At 35.6% G+C, this 22,984-nt stretch overlaps 1 protein-coding gene across 1 annotated transcript in view; it reads right to left on the minus strand.

The window, feature by feature from the left end:
* Positions 1-22,984, minus strand: part of LOC144979042 (uncharacterized) — a 59,375-nt gene that overhangs the window by 30,356 nt on the left and 6,035 nt on the right. Inside the window, exons 6-13 of the mRNA XM_078925658.1 lie at positions 14,781-15,009; positions 13,142-13,365; positions 11,542-11,838; positions 9,215-9,511; positions 7,656-7,949; positions 6,110-6,406; positions 4,555-4,851; positions 210-506 (exon numbers count right to left, since the gene is read on the minus strand). Of these exons, the coding sequence (XP_078781784.1) occupies positions 210-506; positions 4,555-4,851; positions 6,110-6,406; positions 7,656-7,949; positions 9,215-9,511; positions 11,542-11,838; positions 13,142-13,365; positions 14,781-15,009 (2,232 nt within the window). The remainder of the gene's footprint in view (positions 1-209; positions 507-4,554; positions 4,852-6,109; positions 6,407-7,655; positions 7,950-9,214; positions 9,512-11,541; positions 11,839-13,141; positions 13,366-14,780; positions 15,010-22,984) is intronic.

Genomic DNA, 22,984 nt, shown 5'->3' on the forward strand with positions numbered 1-22,984 from the left:
CACAGAAGTGCAAGAGGACATTAGAGAATAAAAACGATTTGCAGCAAAGGGGAGTTAAACCCACGAATACGGCACATCCGCCTGGCCAAGTGAAGGACGCTGCAAACAAGCCTTCATCCGCTTTAAAAAAAAAGTGAATAAAATAAACCCTCAAAAATACAAAACACAAACATACAAGAAACAAAACAAAACAATAAAGAACGAATTACTTTTTAGAATTGTCGTCATTGATGTTTTTAGGTCAGTTCCATTTTTCAGTCTCAGCATACACACGCACTTCCCTCTGTCCATAATCTTGTTCATGTGGAAAATTATAGTTGTTTTGTTTTGACCAGTTTTAGTGTAGCTCGGTCCGTCTCCGGAACAGATAAGTTTGGCTTCAGAGACATCGTTCTCAGATCCGCATGTGAAACACTTGACGTTGACAGATTCTCTATTTAAAATTGGAAAATGACCTTCATTCTCTATCGCTTTATCGTTTACGGTCAAAACTGGAATGGCTGGAACTGGTGATTGAAAAGAGGTGGAAAAAAATAAACCTTGCAATGTGTGCATACCCCGTGTGGTGTCCAGGGTCCCTCAACTGAAAGGATCAAGAATAGCCCAACGCCAAGCCAACGTGTGGTAGAAGGCGACTAATGGTGTGTGATTTCCCCATCTTTTAGTCACCTGGTCCTCCAGTTTTGGGGTTGGCAAAGGGTTAACACCCCTTTCCGTTAAACTCAAACCGTTACAGAAAGGCAGAAAGACAAACCAAATCCTTTTTTAGCTTGGGCGACCGAAGAGTTTCTGGAATGACAGAATTTATGAACGACAACAGACAAAGCCAAAAGTACTCTGCTGACCCGATGACGCCTTCGCCAAACAAGCAGCTTCGAATTGCGTCGTGGAACGTTCGCACCATGTATGAAGTAGGAAAAAGCTCTCAAGTTGTGACTGAGATGAGAAGATACAGGCTGCATATACTTGGAGTAAGCGAAACCCACTGGATTCAATCCGGACAGAAACACCTCAAGTCTGGTGAGAATATTTTATATTCATGGAGAGGGGACGGGATTCAGACACAGGGAGTAGGAATAATTCTAAGCAAGTTTGCCCAGAAGTCACTGAGAGGATGGGAACAACACGGAGAAAGGATCATCATGGCGTCCTTTACAACACGGAGCAAGAAGATCAGCATGAACAGTGTACAGATCTATGCCCCAACAAATAATGCAACAGATGGGGACAAAGATACATTTTATAGTCTGCTACAATAAGTTATTGACAAGTTGCCAAGAAAAGACATCAACATATTGATGGGAGATACTAATGCTAAAGTGGGACAGGATAACGTAGGTTATGAAGGTATCATGGGACGTCATGGCATGGGAAAAATGAACGATAATGGGGAGAGATTTGCAAATTTCTGGGCATTCAACAGTTTGGTGATTGGAGGACCAGTGTTCCCCCATAAGAGGATCCACAAAGCAACTTGGGTCTCACCAGATGGTGTGACAGAGAATCAGATTGATCATTTTTGTATCTCCCGAAGATTCAGACGTTCATTGGAAGATGTGACAGACGGAGAGGGGCAGATGTTGGATCAGACCACCACCTACGATTAGAAAAGCTTAAGCTCCGACTCAAAAAACATGGGACCAGATCACATAGAAGAAGAAAATTCGAGGTAAATGCACGTGATCGGGAAAAGAATCAGGAATTCAAACTACAATTAAGTAATAGATTCCAACCGCTTACTGAGCTCGAGGAGGACATCGGTATAGAGTCACATTGGGCAAAGATCAAGGAAGTCTACATAACAACTTGCCACGAGGTATTGGAGGTAAAGAAATCGGAACATAAAGAATGGGTAAGTCCAACCACCTTGGACCTTATTAAAAAGAGGAGAACAAGGAAGGAACAAGTGAACGCAAGCCGAACAAGGGCTTGAAGACTGGATGCACAAGAACAGTATCGAGGCATAGCTAAGGAAGTCAAAAGATCTGTGAAGAAAGACAAGGAAGCATTCATGAACAGACTTGCAGAGAAAAAGAAGCAGCAGCGACAGGAGGACACATGAGGATCCTTTATCAAACTACCAAGACACTTTCCGAAAAATATGGGAAACCAGAGGTACCAGTCAAAGACAAAGATGGGAAAACTATTTTTGGAAAAGAGGCTCAATCTGATGGAGGGAACATTTCAACTGCCTTCTGAACAGACCACGACCAGACAACCAGCCAGAAATTTTGCCTGCAAGGAATGAGTTACCAATTAGCTGTGATCCACCATCGATAGCAGAGATTGTGGGTGCCATTAACAAGATGAAAAGGGGAAAGCTGCTGGACCAGACCTGATTCCACCGGAGGCTCTAAAAGTTGATGCTGAAAGAAATGCTGAGGCCCTGCACCCACTGTTTGAGAGAATCTGGAATGACGGGATATTCCCAAAGGATTGGAAGGAATGACATCTTATTAGGCTTCCAAAGAAAGGGGACCTCAGTAATTGTAATAATTATCGAGGTATCACTCTTCTTTCTATCCCAGGAAATGTTTTCAACCGTATTATGTTAGAGAGAATTAAGAGTGCAACAGATGCTAAACTGAGGGACGAACAGGCAGGTTTTCGGAAAAACCGTTCAACCATCGACCAGATTGCCTCTCTGCGAGTCATAGTGGAACGGTCTATAGAATGGAACTCTCCTCTTATTGTCAACTTTCTGGATTATGAGAAGGCTTTCGACAGTATTGAAAGAGCAACATTGTGGAAAATTCTGACACATTATGGACTCATTAAGGAAACGTATGAAGGATCAAGTTGCATGGTGTACATGAATATCAGCTTACTGACAGCTTTGAAATTAAGACTGGTGTCAAGCAGGGATGCTTGCTCTCACCATTCCTGTTCATCCTTGCCATTGATTGGCTAATGAAAGAATCCTCCAAAGGGCGAAGAAATGGGATACAGTGGACTACCTGTACACAGTTGGATGATCTGGATTTTGCAGATGATCTGGCTCTTTTGTCCCACACCCAGGACCAGATGCAAGCAAAAACCTTAATTATAAAGAGCCTCTCGGAATCAATTGGTCTAAGAATTAACCCTGCAAAGTCAAAGGTCTTGAGGATAGGTACGCGTCAAAGGGAGCAGATCAAAGTAAAAGATCAGGAACTCGAAGATGTAGACACTTTCTACTATCTCGGAAGTATAATTGACAAGGATGGAGGCACGGAAGCAGAGTTGAAAGCACGAATAGGAAAGGCACAGGCTGCATTCACATCTTAGAACAGAGTTTGGAGAACTAAAGATATCTCCCTTCAACTAAAGCTTAGAATTTTCAACTCAAATGTGAAGTTTGTCCAACTGCATGGATGTGAAACTTGGAACACATCACAGGCATGTATAAGGAGGGTACAGATTTTCGTAAACAGGTGCATGCGTAAGCTACTCAGAATAAAATGGATGGATAGAATAAAAAATGAAGAAGTATGGAAAAGAACACAGCAGACACCAGTGGTAGAGGAAATAGGAAGAAAACGATGGAGGTGGATTGGACACACGCTTAGAAAGAACTACTCTAATATAACAAAGAAAGTATTGGACGGGAACCCTCAGATCAAGGGGAAGGCCACGAGGAACATGGAGACGAATTAAAGAAGCTGATATACAGAAAAGTGGTAAGACGTGGAATGAGATTAAAAAGTTAGCTCAGGATAGAGAAGGATGGAAACTGTTTTTCTGTGGCCTATACCCTGACCCAGGATGAAAAAGGCAATGATGATGATGATGAATGTGCGCATGAAAAAAATTACATTAAACATCAAAATGATGGTATATTTTTTGATTAAGTAAAACACCATATTTTCTTAATAGAGGTCGTTATATTTTCTTAAAATGTATAAGGTATAATTATGTTTTAGTCACTAAATTCATTCATATACAATGACTAAATTTTGAATATTAATAATTTCTTATAGAAATTAACAGACCAAACGTTTTTTTACTTAAAATAACATGAACGCGAGAGGGAGATTCTACAATCGACGCGATCCCCTCATTAAAATGGGTTAATATGTAGTACCAATCTAAAGTCTCTCTCTTTCTCTCTCTCTCCCTCTCTCTCTCTCTCTCTCTATCTCTCTATCTCTCAAGTTTTGAAGCTCATGAGGACAACATACATACACCTCAAGAGGCTATTTATGAGTTAACAGTTTAAGATATAAACTCTATTCTCAACACAAACGCCCAACACAGAAACGATTTAGACCTTAAGTTCTCTTCGATATATTAGGTGATATCAATTTTTAAAAGTGAGTAGAGCAGGCACTTATGTTGATAATAAAAAGAATTGAAGTGGGCACAGAAGTGCAAGAGGACATTAGAGAATAAAAACGATTTGCAGTAAAGGGGAGTTAAACCCACGAATACGCTCACCCGCCTGGCCAAGAGAAGGACGCTGCACACAAGAAACAAGACTTCATCTGCCTTTAAAAAAAGTGAATAAAATAAACCCCCAAAAATACAAAACACAAACATACAAGAAACAAAACAAAACAAAAAAGAACGAATTACTTTTTAGAATTGTCGTCATTGATGTTTTTAGGTCAGTTCCATTTATCAGTCTCAGCATACACACGCACTTCCCTCCGTCCATATCCTTGATCATGTGAAAAATTATAGTTGTTTTGCTTTGACCAGTTTTAGTGTAGCTCGGTCCGTCTCCGGAACAGACAAGTTTGGCTTCAGATACATCGTTCTCAGATCCACGTGTGAAACACTTGACTTTGACAGATTCTCTATTTAAGATTGGAAAATGTATTTCATTCTCTATCGCTTTATCGTTTACGGTCAAAACTGGAAAGGCTGGAACTGGTGATTGAAAAGAGATGGAAAAACATCAACCTGGCAATGTGTGCATGGGAATAAATTACATTAAATATCAAAATAATGGTATATTTTTTGATTAAGTAAAAGACCATATTTCTTAATAGAGGTCGTTATATTTTCTTAAATTGTATAAGGTATAATTAAGTTTCAGTCACTAAATTCATTCATATACAATGACTAAATTTGAAAATTAATAATTTCTTATAGAAATTAACAGACCAAACGATTTTTTTACTTCTAAAATGTTTTTTAAAATAACATCTTTAAATATCAAGTACCACTGTTGAGGAGCTTGTGTCGTTTGCATAAGAGAAGCTGCAAAAAGTTAAATTGCATTACGATATTACTACAGATATTACCATTTTGCGTAGATTTATGGATTTATTATGATATTCGCAATCGAGACCTTATGATCTTTAATTAAATAAAACAAAAATCATGATTTAGCGAGTGTTCATAAAGCCACTACATTTACATTTTCAAACAATATTCAATTGTCAAATGAGTACCCGGTCAATTAAATTGTTTTCTATGTCGAATATGAAACATAATTACGCCTAATTGGAACTACATGACAAGTGTTTAGAAAAGTTAGTTGAACAGACACTCAATGATGACAAGAAATGAAGTGAATATAGAGAAATGCAAGAAGGCAATGAATAATTAAAGCGTCATGCGGCGGGAAGGAGTCGAACCTTGGAAACGACTGTTACGGCACTTCCCTCCCCATGAACACGAGAGGGAGATTCTACAATCGACGCCACCCCCTCAATAAAATGGGTTAATATGTAGTACCAATCTTAAGTCTCTCTCTTTCTCTCTCTCTCTCTCTCTCTCTCTCTTTCCCTTTTCTATCTCTCTCTAATTCTCGGACTCCCTCTCAAGTTTTGGAGCTCATGAGGTCACACATACACCACAAGAGGTCATTTACGAGTTACCAGTTAAAGCTATAATCCGTATTCGCAAAACAAACATACGATAGTGAGTAAAGCAGTCACTTATGTTGATAATTACAAGGATTGAAATGAGCACAGAAGAGCAAGAGGACACAAGAGAATAAAAACATCTTGCATTAAAGGGGAGTTAACCCACGAATACTGCACATCCGGTTGTCCAAGAGATGTACGCTGCGCACAAGACCTTATCTACCATTTCAAAAAAAAGGGAATAAACTAACCCCCCCCCCCGTACTCCGAAATACCAAACAAAAAAAAATGCAAAACAAATAGGAACGAATTACTTTTTAGAATTGTCGTCATTGATGTATTTAGGTCAGTTCCATTTTTCAGTCTCAGCGTACACACACACTTCCCTCCGTCCATAGTCTTGTTCATGTTAACAATTATAGCTGTTTTGTTTTGACCAGTTTTAGTGTAGCTTGGTCTGTCTCCGGAGCAGACAAGTTTGGCTTCAGAGATATCGCTCTCAGATCCACGTGTGAAACACTTGACGTTGACAGCTTCTCTATTTAGAATTGACAAATGTCTTTCATTCTCTATCTTTTTACCGTTTACGGTCAAAACTGGAAAGGCTGGGACTGGTGATTGAAAATGAATGGAAAAAATCAAACTGGCAATGTGTCAGAATCAACTACATGAAGAAAATTACATTAGAACTCTGAATGATGGTATATTTTATGATTAAGTATTTTAAAATTGAGTTTGTTATATTTTGTTAATAAGGTATGATTATGTTTCGCTCAATAAACTCTTTCAAATACAATGACAAAATTCTGAAAATATTAAATTTTTTTTTGCTTTTAACAGTACGAACGTTGTTTTTACTTCTAAAATATTTTTTTTAAATAACATCTTTAAATATCAAGTACTACTATTGAGATTCTGGGGTGATTTGTATAAGAAAATCTTCAAAAAGTTAAATTGCATTACCATATTACTACAGATATTACCATGTTGCAAAAGGTTTATGGATTTATATTATGATATTCGCGATCGAGACTTTATGACCTTCAATTAAATAAAAAAATTATGATTTCGGAGTGTCTTTATAAGGCCATTTTTTTTTACATTTTCTCACAATATTCAGTTGTAAAATGAGTACCCGGTCAATATAATTGTGTTCTATGTCGAAATTAAATCCTAATTACGCCTAACTGGAACTACATGACAAGTGATTAGGAAAGTTAGTTGAACAGAAACTCATTATGACAAGATATGAAGTGAATATAGAAAAATACAAGAAGGCAATAAATAATGAAAGCGTCATGCGGCAGGAAGGAGTCGAACCCTGGAAACGACTGTTACGGCACTTCCCTCCCCATGAACGCGAGAGGGACATTCTACAATCGACGCCATCACCTCAATAAAATGGGTTTAGATGTAGTACCAATCTCAAGTCTCTCTCTCTCTCTCCCTCTCTCTCTCTCTCTTTCATTCTCGGACTCTCTCTCAAATATTGTAGCGCATGAGGTCACACATACACAACAAGTCGTCATTTACGAGTAACCAGTTAAGCTTTAATCCTTATTCGCAACATAAACATACAACAGTGAGTAGAGCAGTCACTTGTGTTGATAATTACAAGGATTGAAATGAGCACAAAAGAGCAAGAGGACACTAGAGAATAAAAACAGTTTGCATTAAAGGGGAGTTCACCCACGAATACTGCCAATCCAGCTGTCCAAGAGATGTTCGCTGCACACAAGTCTTTATCTACCATTTCAAAAAAAGAGAATAAAATAACCGCCTTCCCCCCCCCCCCCCCCCCCGAAATACCAAACAAAAACTAACACAAAAAAAAACACTAAACAAAAAAGAACGAATTACTTTTTAGAATTGTCGTCATTGATGTTTTTAGGTCAGTTCCATTTTTCAGTCTCAGCATACACACGCACTTCCCTCCGTCCATATCCTTGATCATGTTAAAAATTATAGTTGTTTTGCTTTGACCAGTTTTAGTGTAGCTCGGTCCGTCTCCGGAACAGACAAGTTTGGTTTCAGAGACATCGTTCTCAGATCTACGTGTGAAACACTTGACGTTGACAGATTCTCTATTTAAAATTGGCAAATGTTCATTCTCTATCGCTTTATCGTTTACGGTCAAAACTGGAAAGGCTGGAACTGGTGATTGAAAAGAGATGGAAAAACATCAACCTGGCAATGTGTGCATGAAAATAATTACATTGAAAATCACAATAATGGTATATTTTTGATTAAGTAAAAGACCATATTTTCTTAATAGAGGTCGTTATATTTTATTAAATTGTATAAGGTATAACTATGTTTCAGTCACTAAATTTATTAATATACAATGACTAAATTTAAAAATTAATAATTTCTTATAGAAATTAACAGACCAAACGATTTTTTTTACTTCTAAAATGTTTTTTAAAATAATATCTTTAAATATCAAGTACCACTGTTGAGAAGCTCGGGTCATTTGTATAATAGAAGCTACAAAAAGTTAAATTGCATTACGATATTACTACAGATATTACCATTTTGCGTAGATTTATGGATTTATTATAATATTCGCTATCGAGACCTTATGACCTTCAATCAAATTTTTAAAAAAATAATGATTTCGCGAATGTTGATAAAGCCACTGCATTTACATTTTCACACAATATTCAATTGTATAATGAGTACCCGGTCAAAAAAATTGCGTTCTATGTCGAAAATAAAACATGAGTACGCCTAATTGGAACTACATGACAAATGTTTAGGAAAGTTAGTTGAACAGACACTCATGATGACAAGAAATGAAGTGAATATAGAAAAATGCAAAAAGGCAATAATTAAAGCGTCATGAGGCGGGAAGGAGTCGAACCTTGGAAACAACTGTTACGGCACTTCCCTCCCCATGAACACGAGAGGGACATTCTACAATCGACGCCACCCCCTCAATAAAATGGTTTAATATGTAGTACCAATCTTAAGTCTCTCTCTCTCTCTCTCTCTCTCCCTTCTCTCTCTCTCTCTCTCTCTCTCCCTTCTCTATCTCTCCCTTTATTCTCGGACTCCCTCTCAAATTTTGGAGCTCATGAGGTCACACATACACCACAAGAGGTCATTTACCAGTTACCAGTTAAAGCTATAATCCTTATTTGCAAAACAAACATACAATAGTGAAAGAGCAGTCACTTATGTTGATAATTACAAGGATTGAAATAAGCACAGAAGAGCAAGAGGACACTTGAGAATAAAAACATTTTGCATTAAAGGGGAGTTAACCCACGAATACTGTACATCCGGCTGTCCAAGAGATGTACGTGCAAATAAGACTTTATCTACCATTTCAAAAAAAGGGAATAAAATAACCCCCCCCCCCGAAATACCAAACAAAAACAAACAATATACAAAACTAAACAAAAAAAAAGAATTACTTTTTAGAATTGTCGTCATTGATGTTTTTAGGTCAGTTCCATTTTTCAGTCTCAGCGAACACACACACTTCCCTCCGTCCATAGTCTTGTTCATGTTAAAAATCATAGCTGTTTTGTTTTGACCAGTTTTATGGTAGCTTGGTCCGTCTCCGGAACAGACAAGTTTGGCTTCAGAGACATCTTTCTCAGATCCACGTGTGAAACACTTGACGTTGACAGCTTCTCTATTTAAAATTGGCAAATGTCTTTCATTCTCTATGTTTCTACCGTTTACGTTCAAAACTGGAAAGGCTGGAACTGGTGATTGAAAATAGATGGACAAAAATCAACCTGGCAATGTGTCAGAATCAATTACATGAAGAAAGTTACATTAAAACTCAGAATGATGGTATTTTTTATGATTAAGTAAAAAACCATACTTTTTTAAGGGGCGGTTTGGGTCTTTTCTAAAAAAAATTTTGTAACCTATATTGGGCGGTTTTAATCATTCTGTATCGTCAATATAAGTTAAAAAACAACATTTATGGTGAAAAATTTTAATTATCTGTGTTCATACCCATTTTGCGATCTAATTTGGGGGTTTGACATAAAAAAATATAACAATCTTGTGGCAAACGTTCCACAAAAACTAATGAAGGAATGACCTCCCTATTCTTCCCTCTTGTCAACATTGTACCATAGTGTGTCACCATAGAGAGATTTTACGGCTTTAGCTTATGGAATTTTTATTAGATCATTACAAAGTTGAGAATCAAAATGTTATGACAAAATTGATGTAAAAAATTCAGATTTAGGATTATAATTTAAAATTCACAAATCTTATTTAAAAAATCTCTCTATGGTGACATAATACATTATCTCTGTGATAACTGTGGAAATTTTCAGACAATTCCATTGAATAGATTCTGAGTAACGTTTGACACAGTTTCCCATACCCTTAGAAAAATGACATATTGAGAAAATAGCAAAATGGCTCCACGTTTTTCACATATTTCTTACTACCTGTACCATTTTCGACTGTGTATTTCGTCCCTTTATAGTCTACTTTAAGAATTTGGACTTCAATTATATTATTTCTAAGATAATAAAATATCATTTTCCACCAAAATCTCAAAATCAAATTTTTGAAGGATTTTCCTAATAATTAGACCCAAACCGCCCCTTAATAAAGGTCGTTATATTTTGTTAATAAGGAATGTTTATGTTTTGCTCAATAAACTCATTCAAATACAATAAGTAAATTTTGAAAATTTATTATTTATTTTTACTGTTAACAGCATTAACTTTATTTTTACTTCTGAAATGTTTTTTTTTAAATAACATCTTTAATTATCAAGTACTACTATTGAGAACCTCTGGTCATTTGTATAAGAAAATCTGCAAAAAGTTAAATGCATTACCATATTACTACAGATATTACCATTTTGCAAAGGTTTATGGATTTATATTATGATATTTGCCATCGAGACTTTATGACCTTCAATTAAATAAAAAATTATGATTTCGGGGAGTCTTCATAAGGCCATTTTATTTACATTTTCTCACATTATTCAGATGTAAAATGAGTACCCGGTCAATTAAATTGTGTTCTATGTCGAAAATGAAACATAATTACGGATAACTGGACCTACATGACAAGTGTTGAAGAAAGTTAGTTGAACAGACACTCATGATGACAAGAAATGAAGTGAATATAGAGAAATGCAAGAAGGCAATGAATAATTAAAGCGTCATGCTGCGGGAAGGAGTCAAAACTTGGAAACGACTGTTAGGGCACTTCCCTCCCCATGACTGGGAGAGGGACATTCTACAATCGACGCCGGCCCCTCAATAAAATGGTTTTGTGTGTAGTACCAATCGCAAGTCTATCTCTCTCTCTCTCTCTCTCTCTCTCTCTCTCTCTATCTCAAGTTTTGAAGCTTATGAGGTCAAAATACATACGCCTCAAGAGACTATTTATGAGTTAACAGTTTAAGATATAAACTCTATTCTCAACACAAACGCCAAACACAGAAACGATTCAGACCTTAAGTTCTCTTCGATATATTAGGTGATATCAATTTTTAAAAGTGAGTAGAGCAGGCACATATGTTGATAATAAAAAAAGTGAAGTGGGCACAGAAGTGAAGAGGACATTAGAGAATAAAAACGATTTGCAGCAAAGGGGAGTTAAACCCACGAATACGGCACATCCGCCTGGCAAAGAGAAGTAAGGACGCTGCACACAAGATTTCATCTGCTTTTTAAAAAAAGTGAATAAAATAAACTCCCAAAAATACAAAACACAAACATACAAGAAACAAAACAAAACAAAAAGAACGAACTACTTTTTAGAATTGTCGTCATTGATGTTTTTAGGTCAGTTCCATTTTTCAGTCTCAGCATACACACGCACTTCCCTCCGTCCATATCCTTGATCATGTGAAAAATTATAGTTGTTTTGCTTTGACCAGTTTTAGTGTAGCTCGGTCCGTCTCCGGAACAGACAAGTTTGGTTTCAGAGACATCGTTCTCAGATCCACGTGTGAAACACTTGACGTTGACATATTCTCTATTTAAAATTGGAAAATGACCTTCATTCTCTATCGCTTTATCGTTTACGGTCAAAACTGGAAAGGCTGGAACTGGTGATTGAAAAGAGATAGAAAAACATCAACCTGGCAATGTGTGCATGGAAATAAATTACATTAAAAATCAAAATAATGGTATATTTTTTGATTAAGTAAAGACCATATTTTCTTAAATTGTACAAGGTATAATTATGTTTCAGTCACTAAATTCATTCATATACAATGAGTAAATTTGAAAATTAATAATTTCTTATAGAAATTTACAGACCAAACGATTTTTTTTACTTCTAAAATGGTTTTTAAAATAACATCTGTAAATATCAAGTACCACTGTTGAGGAGCTTGGGTCTTTTGTATAAGAGAAACTGCAAAAAGTTAAATTGCATTACGATATTACTACAGATATTACCATTATGCGTAGATGTATGGAATTATTATGATATTCGCAATCGAGACCTTATGATCTTCAATTAAATAAAAAAAATCATGATTTCGCGAGTGTTGATAAAGCCACTACATTTACATTTTCACACAATATTCAATTGTAAATGAGTACCCGGTCAATTAAATTGTTTTCTATGTCGAAAGTAAAACATAATTACGCATAATTCGAACTACATGACAAGTGTTTAGGAAAGTTAGTTGAACAGACACTCATGATGACAAGAAATGAAGTGAATATAGATTAATGCAAGAAGGCAATGAATATTTAAAGCGTCATGCTGCGGGAAGGAGTCGAACCTTGGAAACGACTGTTAGGGCACTTCTCCCCATGAACGCGAGGGAACATTCTACAATCGACGCCATCCTCTCAATAAAATGGGTTTAGATGTAGTACCAATCTTAAGTCTCTCTCTCTCTCTCTCTCCCTTCTCTCTCTCTCTTTCTCTCTCTCTCTCTCTCTCTCTCTCTCTCTCTCTCTCTCTCTCTCCTCTCTCTCTTTCTCTCTCTCCTTTTTATCTCTCTCTTATTCTCGACTCAATCTACATTTTGGAGCTCATGAGGTCACACATACACCACAAGATGTCATTTACGAGTTACCAGTTAAATCTATAATCCGTATTCGCAAAACAAACATACGATAGTGAGTAGAGCAGTCACTTATGTTGATAATTACAAGGATTTAAATGAGCACAGAAGAGCAAGAGGACACAAGAGAATAAAAACATTTTGCATTAAAGGGGAGTTAACCCACGAACACTGCACATCCAGCTGTCCAACAATGTACGCTGCGCACAAGACCTTATCTACCATTTCAAAAAAGGGAATAAAATAACCCCCCCCCCGTACTCCGAAATACCAAACAAAAAAAACAACACAAAAAACAAAAAAACAAAAACAAATTGGAACGAATTACTTTTTAGAATTGTTGTCATTGATGTATTTACGTCAGTTCCATTTTTCAGTCTCAGCATACATACACACTTCCCTCCGTCCATAGTCTTGTTCATGTTAAAAATTATAGCTGTTTTGTTTTGACCAGTTTTAGTGTAGCTTGGTCTGTCTCCGGAGCAGACAAGTTTGGCTTCAGAGATATCGCTCTCAGATCCACGTGTGAAACACTTGACGTTGACAGCTTCTCTATTTAGAATTGACAAATGTCTTTCATTCTCTATCGCTTTAACCGTTTACGGTCAAAACTGGAAAGGCTGGAACTGGTGATTGAAAATGAATGGAAAAAATCAAACTGGCAATGTGTCAGAATCAACTACATGAAGAAAATTACATTAGAACTCTGAATGATGGTATATTTTATGATTAAGTATTTTTAAAATTGAGTTTGTTATATTTTGTTAATAAGGTATGATTATGTTTCGCTCAATAAACTCTTTCAAATACAATGACAAAATTCTGAAAATATTAATTTTTTTTTTTTGCTTTTAACAGTACGAACGTTGTTTTTACTTCTAAAATATTTTTTTTAATAACATCTTTAAATATCAAGTACTACTATTGAGATGCTGGGTTATTTGTATAAGAAAATCTGCAAAAATTTAAATGCATTACCATATTACTACAGATATTACCATTTTGCAAAGGTTTATGGATTTATATTATGATATTAGCCATAGAGACTTTATGACCTTCAATTAAATAAAAAATTATGATTTCGGGAGTCTTCATATGGCCATTTATTTACATTTTCTCACAATATTGAGTTGTAAAATGAGTACCCGGTCAATTAAATTGTGTTCTATGTCGAAAATGAAACATAATTACGGATAACTGGACCTACATGACAAGTGTTGAAGAAAGTTAGTTGAACAGACACTCATGATGACAAGAAATGAAGTGAATATAGAGAAATGCAAGAAGGCAATGAATAATTAAAGCGTCATGCGGCGGAAGGAATCAAAACTGGAAACGACTGTTAGGGCACTTCCCTCCCCATGACTGGGAGAGGGACATTCTACAATCGACGCCGGCCCCTCAATAAAATGGTTTTATATGTAGTACCACTCTCAAGTCTCTCTCTCTCTCCTCTCTCTATCTCTCTCTCTCTCTCTCTCTATCTCAAGTTTTGAAGCTTATGAGGTCAAAATACATACCCTCAAGAGACTATTTATAGTAACAGTTTAGATATAAACTCTATCTCAACACAAACGCCAAACACAGAAACGATTCAGACCTTAATTCTCTTCGATTTATTAGGTGATATCAATTTTAAAAGTGAGTAGAGCAGGCACATATGTTGATAATAAAAAGAGTGAAGTGGCACAGAAGTGTAAGAGGACATTAGAGAATAAAAACGATTTGCAGCAAAGGGGAGTTAAACCCACGAATACGCACATCCGCCTGGCAAAGAGAAGTAAGGACGCTGCACACAAGATTTCATCTGCTTTTTAAAAAAAGTGAATAAAATAAACTCCCAAAAATACAAAACACAAACATACAAGAAACAAAACAAAACAAAAAAGAATGAACTACTTTTTAGAATTGTCGTCATTGATGTTTTTAGGTCAGTTCCATTTTTCAGTCTCAGCATACACACGCACTTCCCTCCGTCCATATCCTTGATCATGTGAAAAATTATAGTTGTTTTGCTTTGACCAGTTTTAGTGTAGCTCGGTCCGTCTCCGGAACAGACAAGTTTGGTTTCAGAGACATCGTTCTCAGATCCACGTGTGAAACACTTGACGTTGACATATTCTCTATTTAAAATTGGAAAATGACCTTCATTCTCTATCTCTTTATCGTTTACGGTCAAAAGTGGAAAGGCTGGAACTGGTGATTGAAAAGAGATAGAAAAACATCAACCTGGCAATGTGTGCATGGAAATAAATTACATTAAAAATTAAAATAATGGTACATTTTTTGATTAAGTGAAAGACCATATTTTCTTAAATTGTACAAGGTATAATTATGTTTCAGTCACTAAATTCATTCATATACAATGACTAAATTTGAAAATTAATAATTTCTTATAGAAATTTACAGACCAAACGAATTTTTTTACTTCTAAAATGGTTTTTAAAATAACATCTCTAAATATCAAGTACCACTGTCGAGGAGCTTGGGTCGTTTGTATAAGAGAAACTGCAAAAAGTTAAATTGCATTACGATATTACTACAGATATTACCATTTTGAGTAGATGTATGGAATTATTATGATATTCGCAATCGAGACCTTATGATCTTCAATTAAATAAAAAAAATCATGACTTGGCGAGTGTTGATAAAGCCACTACATTTACATTTTCACACAATATTCAATTGTAAAATGAGTACCCGGTCAATTAAATTGTTTTCTATGTCGAAAGTAAAACATAATTACGCATAATTCGAACTACATGACAAGTGTTTAGGAAAGTTAGTTGAACAGACACTCATGATGACAAGAAATGAAGTGAATATAGAGAAATGCAAGAAGGCAATGAATATTTAAAGCGTCATGCTGCGGGAAGGAGTCGAACCTTGGAAACGACTGTTAGGGCACCTCCCTCCCCATGAACGCGAGAGGAACATTCTACAATCGACGCCATCCTCTCAATAAAATGGGTTTAGATGTAGTACCAATCTTAAGTCTCTCTCTCTCTCTCTCTCTCTCTCTCTCTCTCTCTCTTTCTCTCTCTCCCTTTTCTATCTCTCTTTTATTCTCGGACTCCCTCTCAAATTTTGGAGCTCATGAGGTCACACATACACCACAAGATGTTGTCACAGTAAAGATTGTTCACAATTATCTTATTAAATTTTATTTTATTAAGAACTGAATTCATCTCACTCCAGTTATATTTCGGTAGGCTTAGATAAACTTTACCTTCTAATATTAGATCGTCTTTCCTTTTATAGCCTTCCCTCGAATTAATTTCTAATTAGTGAATACTTTTCGTTCTACATTCTGTCACGTAGCCATTTATTATAAAAGCTGATAGGTCTAATATTCTACACTCACTTTCTCTCCACAATCTATGCCGGACGGCCAGTCACTCTATTCCTATATATATATTGTAAGATTTTTATCTTTTGGGACTTTGTAGATATTATATCTACACCATTAAGACGCCGGAGCTTTTAACTTTGATTGTATAATCTTCAAGGATCAAACCCAAGCCCGCTGTACTACACTATAACCTCTTACCAATTGCCTGGAAGTGGAATTTTACGAGTCCAATCCTGTTATCAGAGGAATAGATCATCCAAGCCCATCAACTGCCTGGAAACGTAAACTTATGAACCTGATATATTATCATAAGTTACGTAAAGTATTCATATCTCTATTTGTAACTACCACGATCACTGTTTATCTCTTTTAATTAAATTTCATCATTATTTTATTTCATTATAAACAAATCGTTAATTGTTTTTCATTTATAGTAACTAGTAAATTCTGGGGCCTCATTCTACATATATCTTTATGCATAGTCGAGTAGCTCTTTACTCACTTGAGACCATGACATTTTGGAGGGGGCACATATAAAGAATTGAATTTATTTAGTTACTTATATCTGTTTCATCTAACTTTAAAGTTTAAATTGTAAAACTCTTAATTGCCCCACTTGATCATATTTTAATTGAACTCCCTGTTTACAGGATTAATTTTTTTTCTTTTTCATTTCTTCATTTAAATGGAATAGCAATTTATCCATTCATTCTTTCATTCAAATTGAATAGCGTTTTATTGATTCATTCCTTCATTCATTTATTCATTTATAAATTATTCATTCATTCATTGTTCATTCATTTATTTATTCATTCATTCATTCATTCATCCATTCATCCATTCATCCGTTTATTCACTCATTTATCCAATCATTCATACATTTATTCCTCCCTTCATTCTTTCATTCATACATTATCCATTCATTCATTCATCTATTCACTCAGTTTTTCATTCATTCATTCATTCCTTGTCCACTTTGTTATTATATCACTCATTTCATTTTGTTGTTTGCCTCATTCATGAATTGTTTTCAATATGTTTACATTCCATAACGATTCATTCACCTGTCATCCAATCACTCAGTGTTGTGAACACATTTTGTAACTATTGTAAATCTTACGATATTTTATTGTTTTGTATTTCAGACATCACTGTTAAACACTCTTCAATGCCTAATTACAATTGTTGAACAACCATTGAACAAGAGAGAGGTCCCAGCCACGAACTGAGTTGGTAGATATATCCTTCATTATTCTCTTTTACATGAGTTGGGCATCACATAGTAACTATAGACATCGTGATTTGTTTTGCATAGTGATTTGTTTTAAATGCATTTTTGGCATATTACTGTTACCGAAAACCACTTATATATTATGTTCTGAAAAGTGAGTCTTTAAAAACTAAATAATAATAAAAGGAGTCTACTAGCCGTCGTGTTATATTTAGTGATAGATAACTTGGGATTATTTTGGCATCCTATTATTGTTATCACACTCTAGTATATTAGCGTCATTGCGAATAATTGTACACAAACTAACGACGAGTCACACACATTGGTGATACATTTTTCGTAGTAACATAGTTTAGAGTACACGCGATTGACACATTGTTATTGACACAAGTCATAATAACTCCGCATTGTATTGACACATTGCTTTATAAGATATAACGATAAAAGGCATCAAATTCAACATACATAATAAGTTGAAATAAGAGAGAGAGATTTCTAATAATAGAACAGTTCATTCCAGTAAGTGTAAATAAATAAAACAGTCAGTAACAGTATCCTGTCAATATAATATATATAAAACATCGTAACTAATTTATTGCAACATGGAAGCATATAAAAGATACTTAAGTCTCGCAAAGGACTTAGAAATACCCCAGGAAAGAATATTTTCATGGTGCGAAGAGAAAGTAAAAGAAGAAAAAGAACATGAAGAAAGAATTCGTAGAGAAGAAAATGAAGAAAGAATTCGTAGAGAAGAAAATGAAGAAAGAATTCGTAGAGAAGAAAATGAAGAAAGAATTCGTAGAGAAGAAAAAGAACACGAAGAAAGAATACGTAGAGAAGAACGAGAAGAAAGAGTCCAAGAAAGGGAACTAAAAAGACAAATAGCTTTAGCAGAAGAAGAAACCAAAAGGACCCAAATGATGCTGGAAATTGAAAAAACAAAAACCGGTCATGAAAGAAAACATAATAATAGTGATGAATTTTTCGTGAAACTTCCACGCATGCCAACATACGATGAACGCTCAGACTGTCTAGAATCCTTCTTACACCGATTCGAAGTTCAGGCTAAAGGTTATCGTTGGCCAGAAAGCAAATGGGCCACAGCCTTGATTAACTGCTTATCTGGAGAACCGCTAAAAGTTTTCTATACCTTAACAACTGAAGATGCAGATGATTATGGTAAAATTAAAGACGCTCTACTAAAAAGATTTAGATTAACGGAAGATGGTTACCAGGAAAGGTTTCACACTGCAAAACCGGAAAGTGGAGAAGACTTTAATACATTCGTGAACCGAATTACTCAATTTCTAAATCGGTGGCTTGAGTTGGCAAACGTAAAACAAGACGACTTTGCAGGCCTTTACTATCTCACGCTGAAGAATCGAATCTATCAAGCTTGCAACCCAGATTTAGTCGCATTCTTTAAAGAGAGAAAGCCAGAAAACTTGGACAAATTAAAAATCTACGCAGAAAACTTTAACAGCGCACATCCATTGACACCCCTTAGCAGAACATTGAAGGAACCATACTACGCTGCCGCTGCTCAGAGTCCAGGTACACCTAAAGTTCAGTACTCAAATAGAACGAGCCGATCAATCACTCGGAACACGCAAGTGAAACAGGATGATCATAGTAACAAACCATGGAACAAACAGTTCAATAGAGACCATAGCCGATCCTATCAAAACAAAACAAGAAATAGCACTGACAATAATACTGAGTATAAGAAAACCAACAAACCTATAATTAAATGTCAATATTGTGGAATGAAAGGCCACACAGCAGACAAATGTTACAAAATCGTGGGATATCCAAAAGAAACTGCAAATGCATCACTCCAAACAAGTGTAAACAATCAGACACGAGTAATGTCAGGAGAAAATATAAATGTGTATTGCGTGAAAGGTATGTCACTTTTAACACAAACTCACAAATCAGGATCGCTATTTTTTGTGAAGGCAAAGCTAATGGAACTGATTGCAAAATATTGAGAGACACAGGATGCAGTACAGTAGGAATAAAAGCATCTTTGATCAATGACGAAGACAAAACTGGAAAAACGGTACAATGCATCACATTCAGTGGCACAGTCGAAACCTTTGAAACAGCTAACGTGTACATAGAAACCCCATACTATACAGGAATAGTGGAATGCTGTATACTTCCCAACCCCGTCGCTGATGTTATTGTTGGCAATATAAAAGGTCTTAAAGACAACCCAAAAGATGTAAAAGAATGGTCATTAACCCAAGAAACAGCTTGTCTAGCAGAAACAAGAAAGATGACTAAGACAACAGAGAAGCCAATGACTATTTCTCTTGAACCACAACAATTTGACAGGAACACGTTCATTGAAGAACAGAAAAAGGACCCGACTTTAACATCATATTTCAATATCGCAAACAAAGGGACGAAATCAAAAGTTGAATACATCATTGAAAAAGATATTCTGTTCAGGTTACATAGGAAAAGAAACAAAATAGCTAAACAACTGGTCACGCCGAGTATTTACAGAAACAAAATCCTTGGAATAGCGCACGATTCAATAACTTCTGGACATCTTGGGAGCTCTTCCACATTGAAGAGAATATCCGAGAATTTCACATGGCCTGGAATTACTAAAGACGTCCGAGAATATGTGAAATCTTGTGACACATGCCAAAGAAGAGTCGCAAAAGGCAGAATACCGAGATTGCCATTAGAGACAACCCCAGTTATTGAAAAAGTTTTTCAAAAAGTTGCAATTGACATTATAGGCCCTTTAACAAAATCAGATAGAAACCATACACACATACTAACACTAGTCGATTACGCAACCAGGTGGCCAGAAGCGATAGCATTGAAATCAACTACATCGGATCACATAGCTGAAGCATTGATGACAATTTTTACTAGAATAGGCATACCAAATGAGATACTGTCGGACAATGGACCCCAATTCACATCACATATTATGCATGAAACCATGAAACTCATGGGAATCCAACACTCATTCACAACTCCCTACCACCCCCAAGCAAATGGTCTTTGTGAAAGATGTAATGGCACTCTAAAGAATATGTTAAGAAAAGTGTCAGCAGAAAAACCAGATGATTGGGACAGATACTTACCAGCAATCCTATTTGCATATAGAGAAATACCCCAAGAATCTACAGGCTACTCCCCATTTGAGTTGATGTATGGACGATCACCTCGCGGCCCGATCAATATAGTAGCCGACATTTGTAAAGGGAATGAGGAGGACAATAACGAAATTATGTTTGCTTACGAATATGTAAGAAACCTGAAAGACAGAATAGAGGATACATGTAAGCTAGCACAGGAATCCGTCACAAAAAAAGCAGAGAAATACAAGGAATACTCCGATAGAAAAAGCAAGTCAAGAAAATTTGAGATTGGTGACAAAGTACTAATACTCTTACCCGATGACTCGAGTAAACTTTTAGCTACATGGAAAGGACCATTCAAAATAACAGCAGTAAAATCTAATGTTAATTACGAGATTAAAATGAACAACACAACAAAGACATTCCATGCAAATATGCTAAAAAAGTATTTTGATAGAGACACAGTGTCGCAACCTATGTTTACTAATATCGAAGCTTCAAATGCAGGATTGATCATACCGTTGGTCATGGGACACAGACACCCGAGACAGAAAAACAAACAAAAATCGCACAATTGCAACCACCTAAGACAAAAAAAGAAGTACGCAAAGTACTTGGGCTCCTAAATTTTTACAGGAAATACATTTACAACTTCGCGCACATCGCGACACCGCTAACAAATCTGACAAAGAATGGGTCACCGAACAAAATTGTTTGGACAGAAGCGTGTCAGAATAGCTTTAACCAATTAAAGGCATTACTCTGTTCAGAACCAATTCTTAAATTACCCGACATGTCAAAAGAATTTGTTGTAAGAACTGACGCGTCTGATAAGGGCATCGCAGGTGTACTATTACAGGAACATGAGGGAACTCTAATGCCTTGCTTATATGCAAGCAGAAAATTATTGGACAGAGAATCACGATACTCTGTAATAGAGCGTGAAGGACTAGCCATCGTCTTTGCTTTAAAGACATTCAGCAGATATCTACTGCTAAAAGAGTTTGTGGTCGAAACGGACCATAAACCACTCACGTACATAAGAAATAACAAAATGAATAATAGTAGAGTACTAAGGTGGAGTCTATTTTTGCAAAATTACACTTTCAGTATCTCTCACATACCAGGTTGTGAAAATATTCACGCCGACCTACTTTCTCGATTAGTGTAATGACGTGAGAAGGGTATAACTTAACCTCCCATGCATACTGTTAGTTACCTCGCAAACTATGCCAAATCAGAACGCACAATTTCGATAATTTTATTTGTAAACATGATGACCCAACTTAATGTAACATTGAGTATTGTTTGGATATATATACCATACCCATTCATGATTTGGGAAATCTTCTCTTTATCTATCATTGTTATGAATTTTCACTCATTTATGATTAATAATTGAAATGTCAATATTCCATTTACATTTTCATTCATTTCATTCAGTAAATTACCTTCATATCATCGACTTAAATCATGCTTCATTGCCATCACTATTGTTTATCACAATGATTTGTAATCACATTGCCATCATGTTGTTCATCATAATGATTTGTAATCACAATCTTTCATTGTTATTGTCACCCATTATATATACCTACGTTAATATAAACATTTCCATGTCTAGTTAATAAATAATTTAATTGTAGCACAAATCATAACAATGGATTAATGCTAGAGTATCATGATAGTAAATTTACTTCCGTTTGTAAAATCTATCTTTCCCATAATGGTTAAAGAGTATATTTTAAACGTGGGTGGGGGTGTCACAGTAAAGATTGTTCACAATTATCTTATTAAATTTTATTTTATTAAGAACTGAATTCATCTCACTCCAGTTATATTTCGGTAGGCTTAGATAAACTTTACCTTCTAATATTAGATCGTCTTTCCTTTTATAGCCTTCCCTCGAATTAATTTCTAATTAGTGAATACTTTTCGTTCTACATTCTGTCACGTAGCCATTTATTATAAAAGCTGATAGGTCTAATATTCTACACTCACTTTCTCTCCACAATCTATGCCGGACGGCCAGTCACTCTATTCCTATATATATATTGTAAGATTTTTATCTTTTGGGACTTTGTAGATATTATATCTACACCATTAAGACGCCGGAGCTTTTAACTTTGATTGTATAATCTTCAAGGATCAAACCCAAGCCCGCTGTACTACACTATAACCTCTTACCAATTGCCTGGAAGTGGAATTTTACGAGTCCAATCCTGTTATCAGAGGAATAGATCATCCAAGCCCATCAACTGCCTGGAAACGTAAACTTATGAACCTGATATATTATCATAAGTTACGTAAAGTATTCATATCTCTATTTGTAACTACCACGATCACTGTTTATCTCTTTTAATTAAATTTCATCATTATTTTTATTTCATTATAAACAAATCGTTAATTGTTTTTCATTTATAGTAACTAGTAAATTCTGGGGCCTCATTCTACATATATCTTTATGCATAGTCGAGT

The sequence above is a fragment of the Berghia stephanieae genome, chromosome 8, assembly GCF_034508935.2.
Source record: "Berghia stephanieae isolate SIO BIC M18660-M18661 chromosome 8, UCSD_Bste_1.3, whole genome shotgun sequence".
Lineage (NCBI taxonomy): Eukaryota > Metazoa > Mollusca > Gastropoda > Nudibranchia > Aeolidiidae > Berghia > Berghia stephanieae.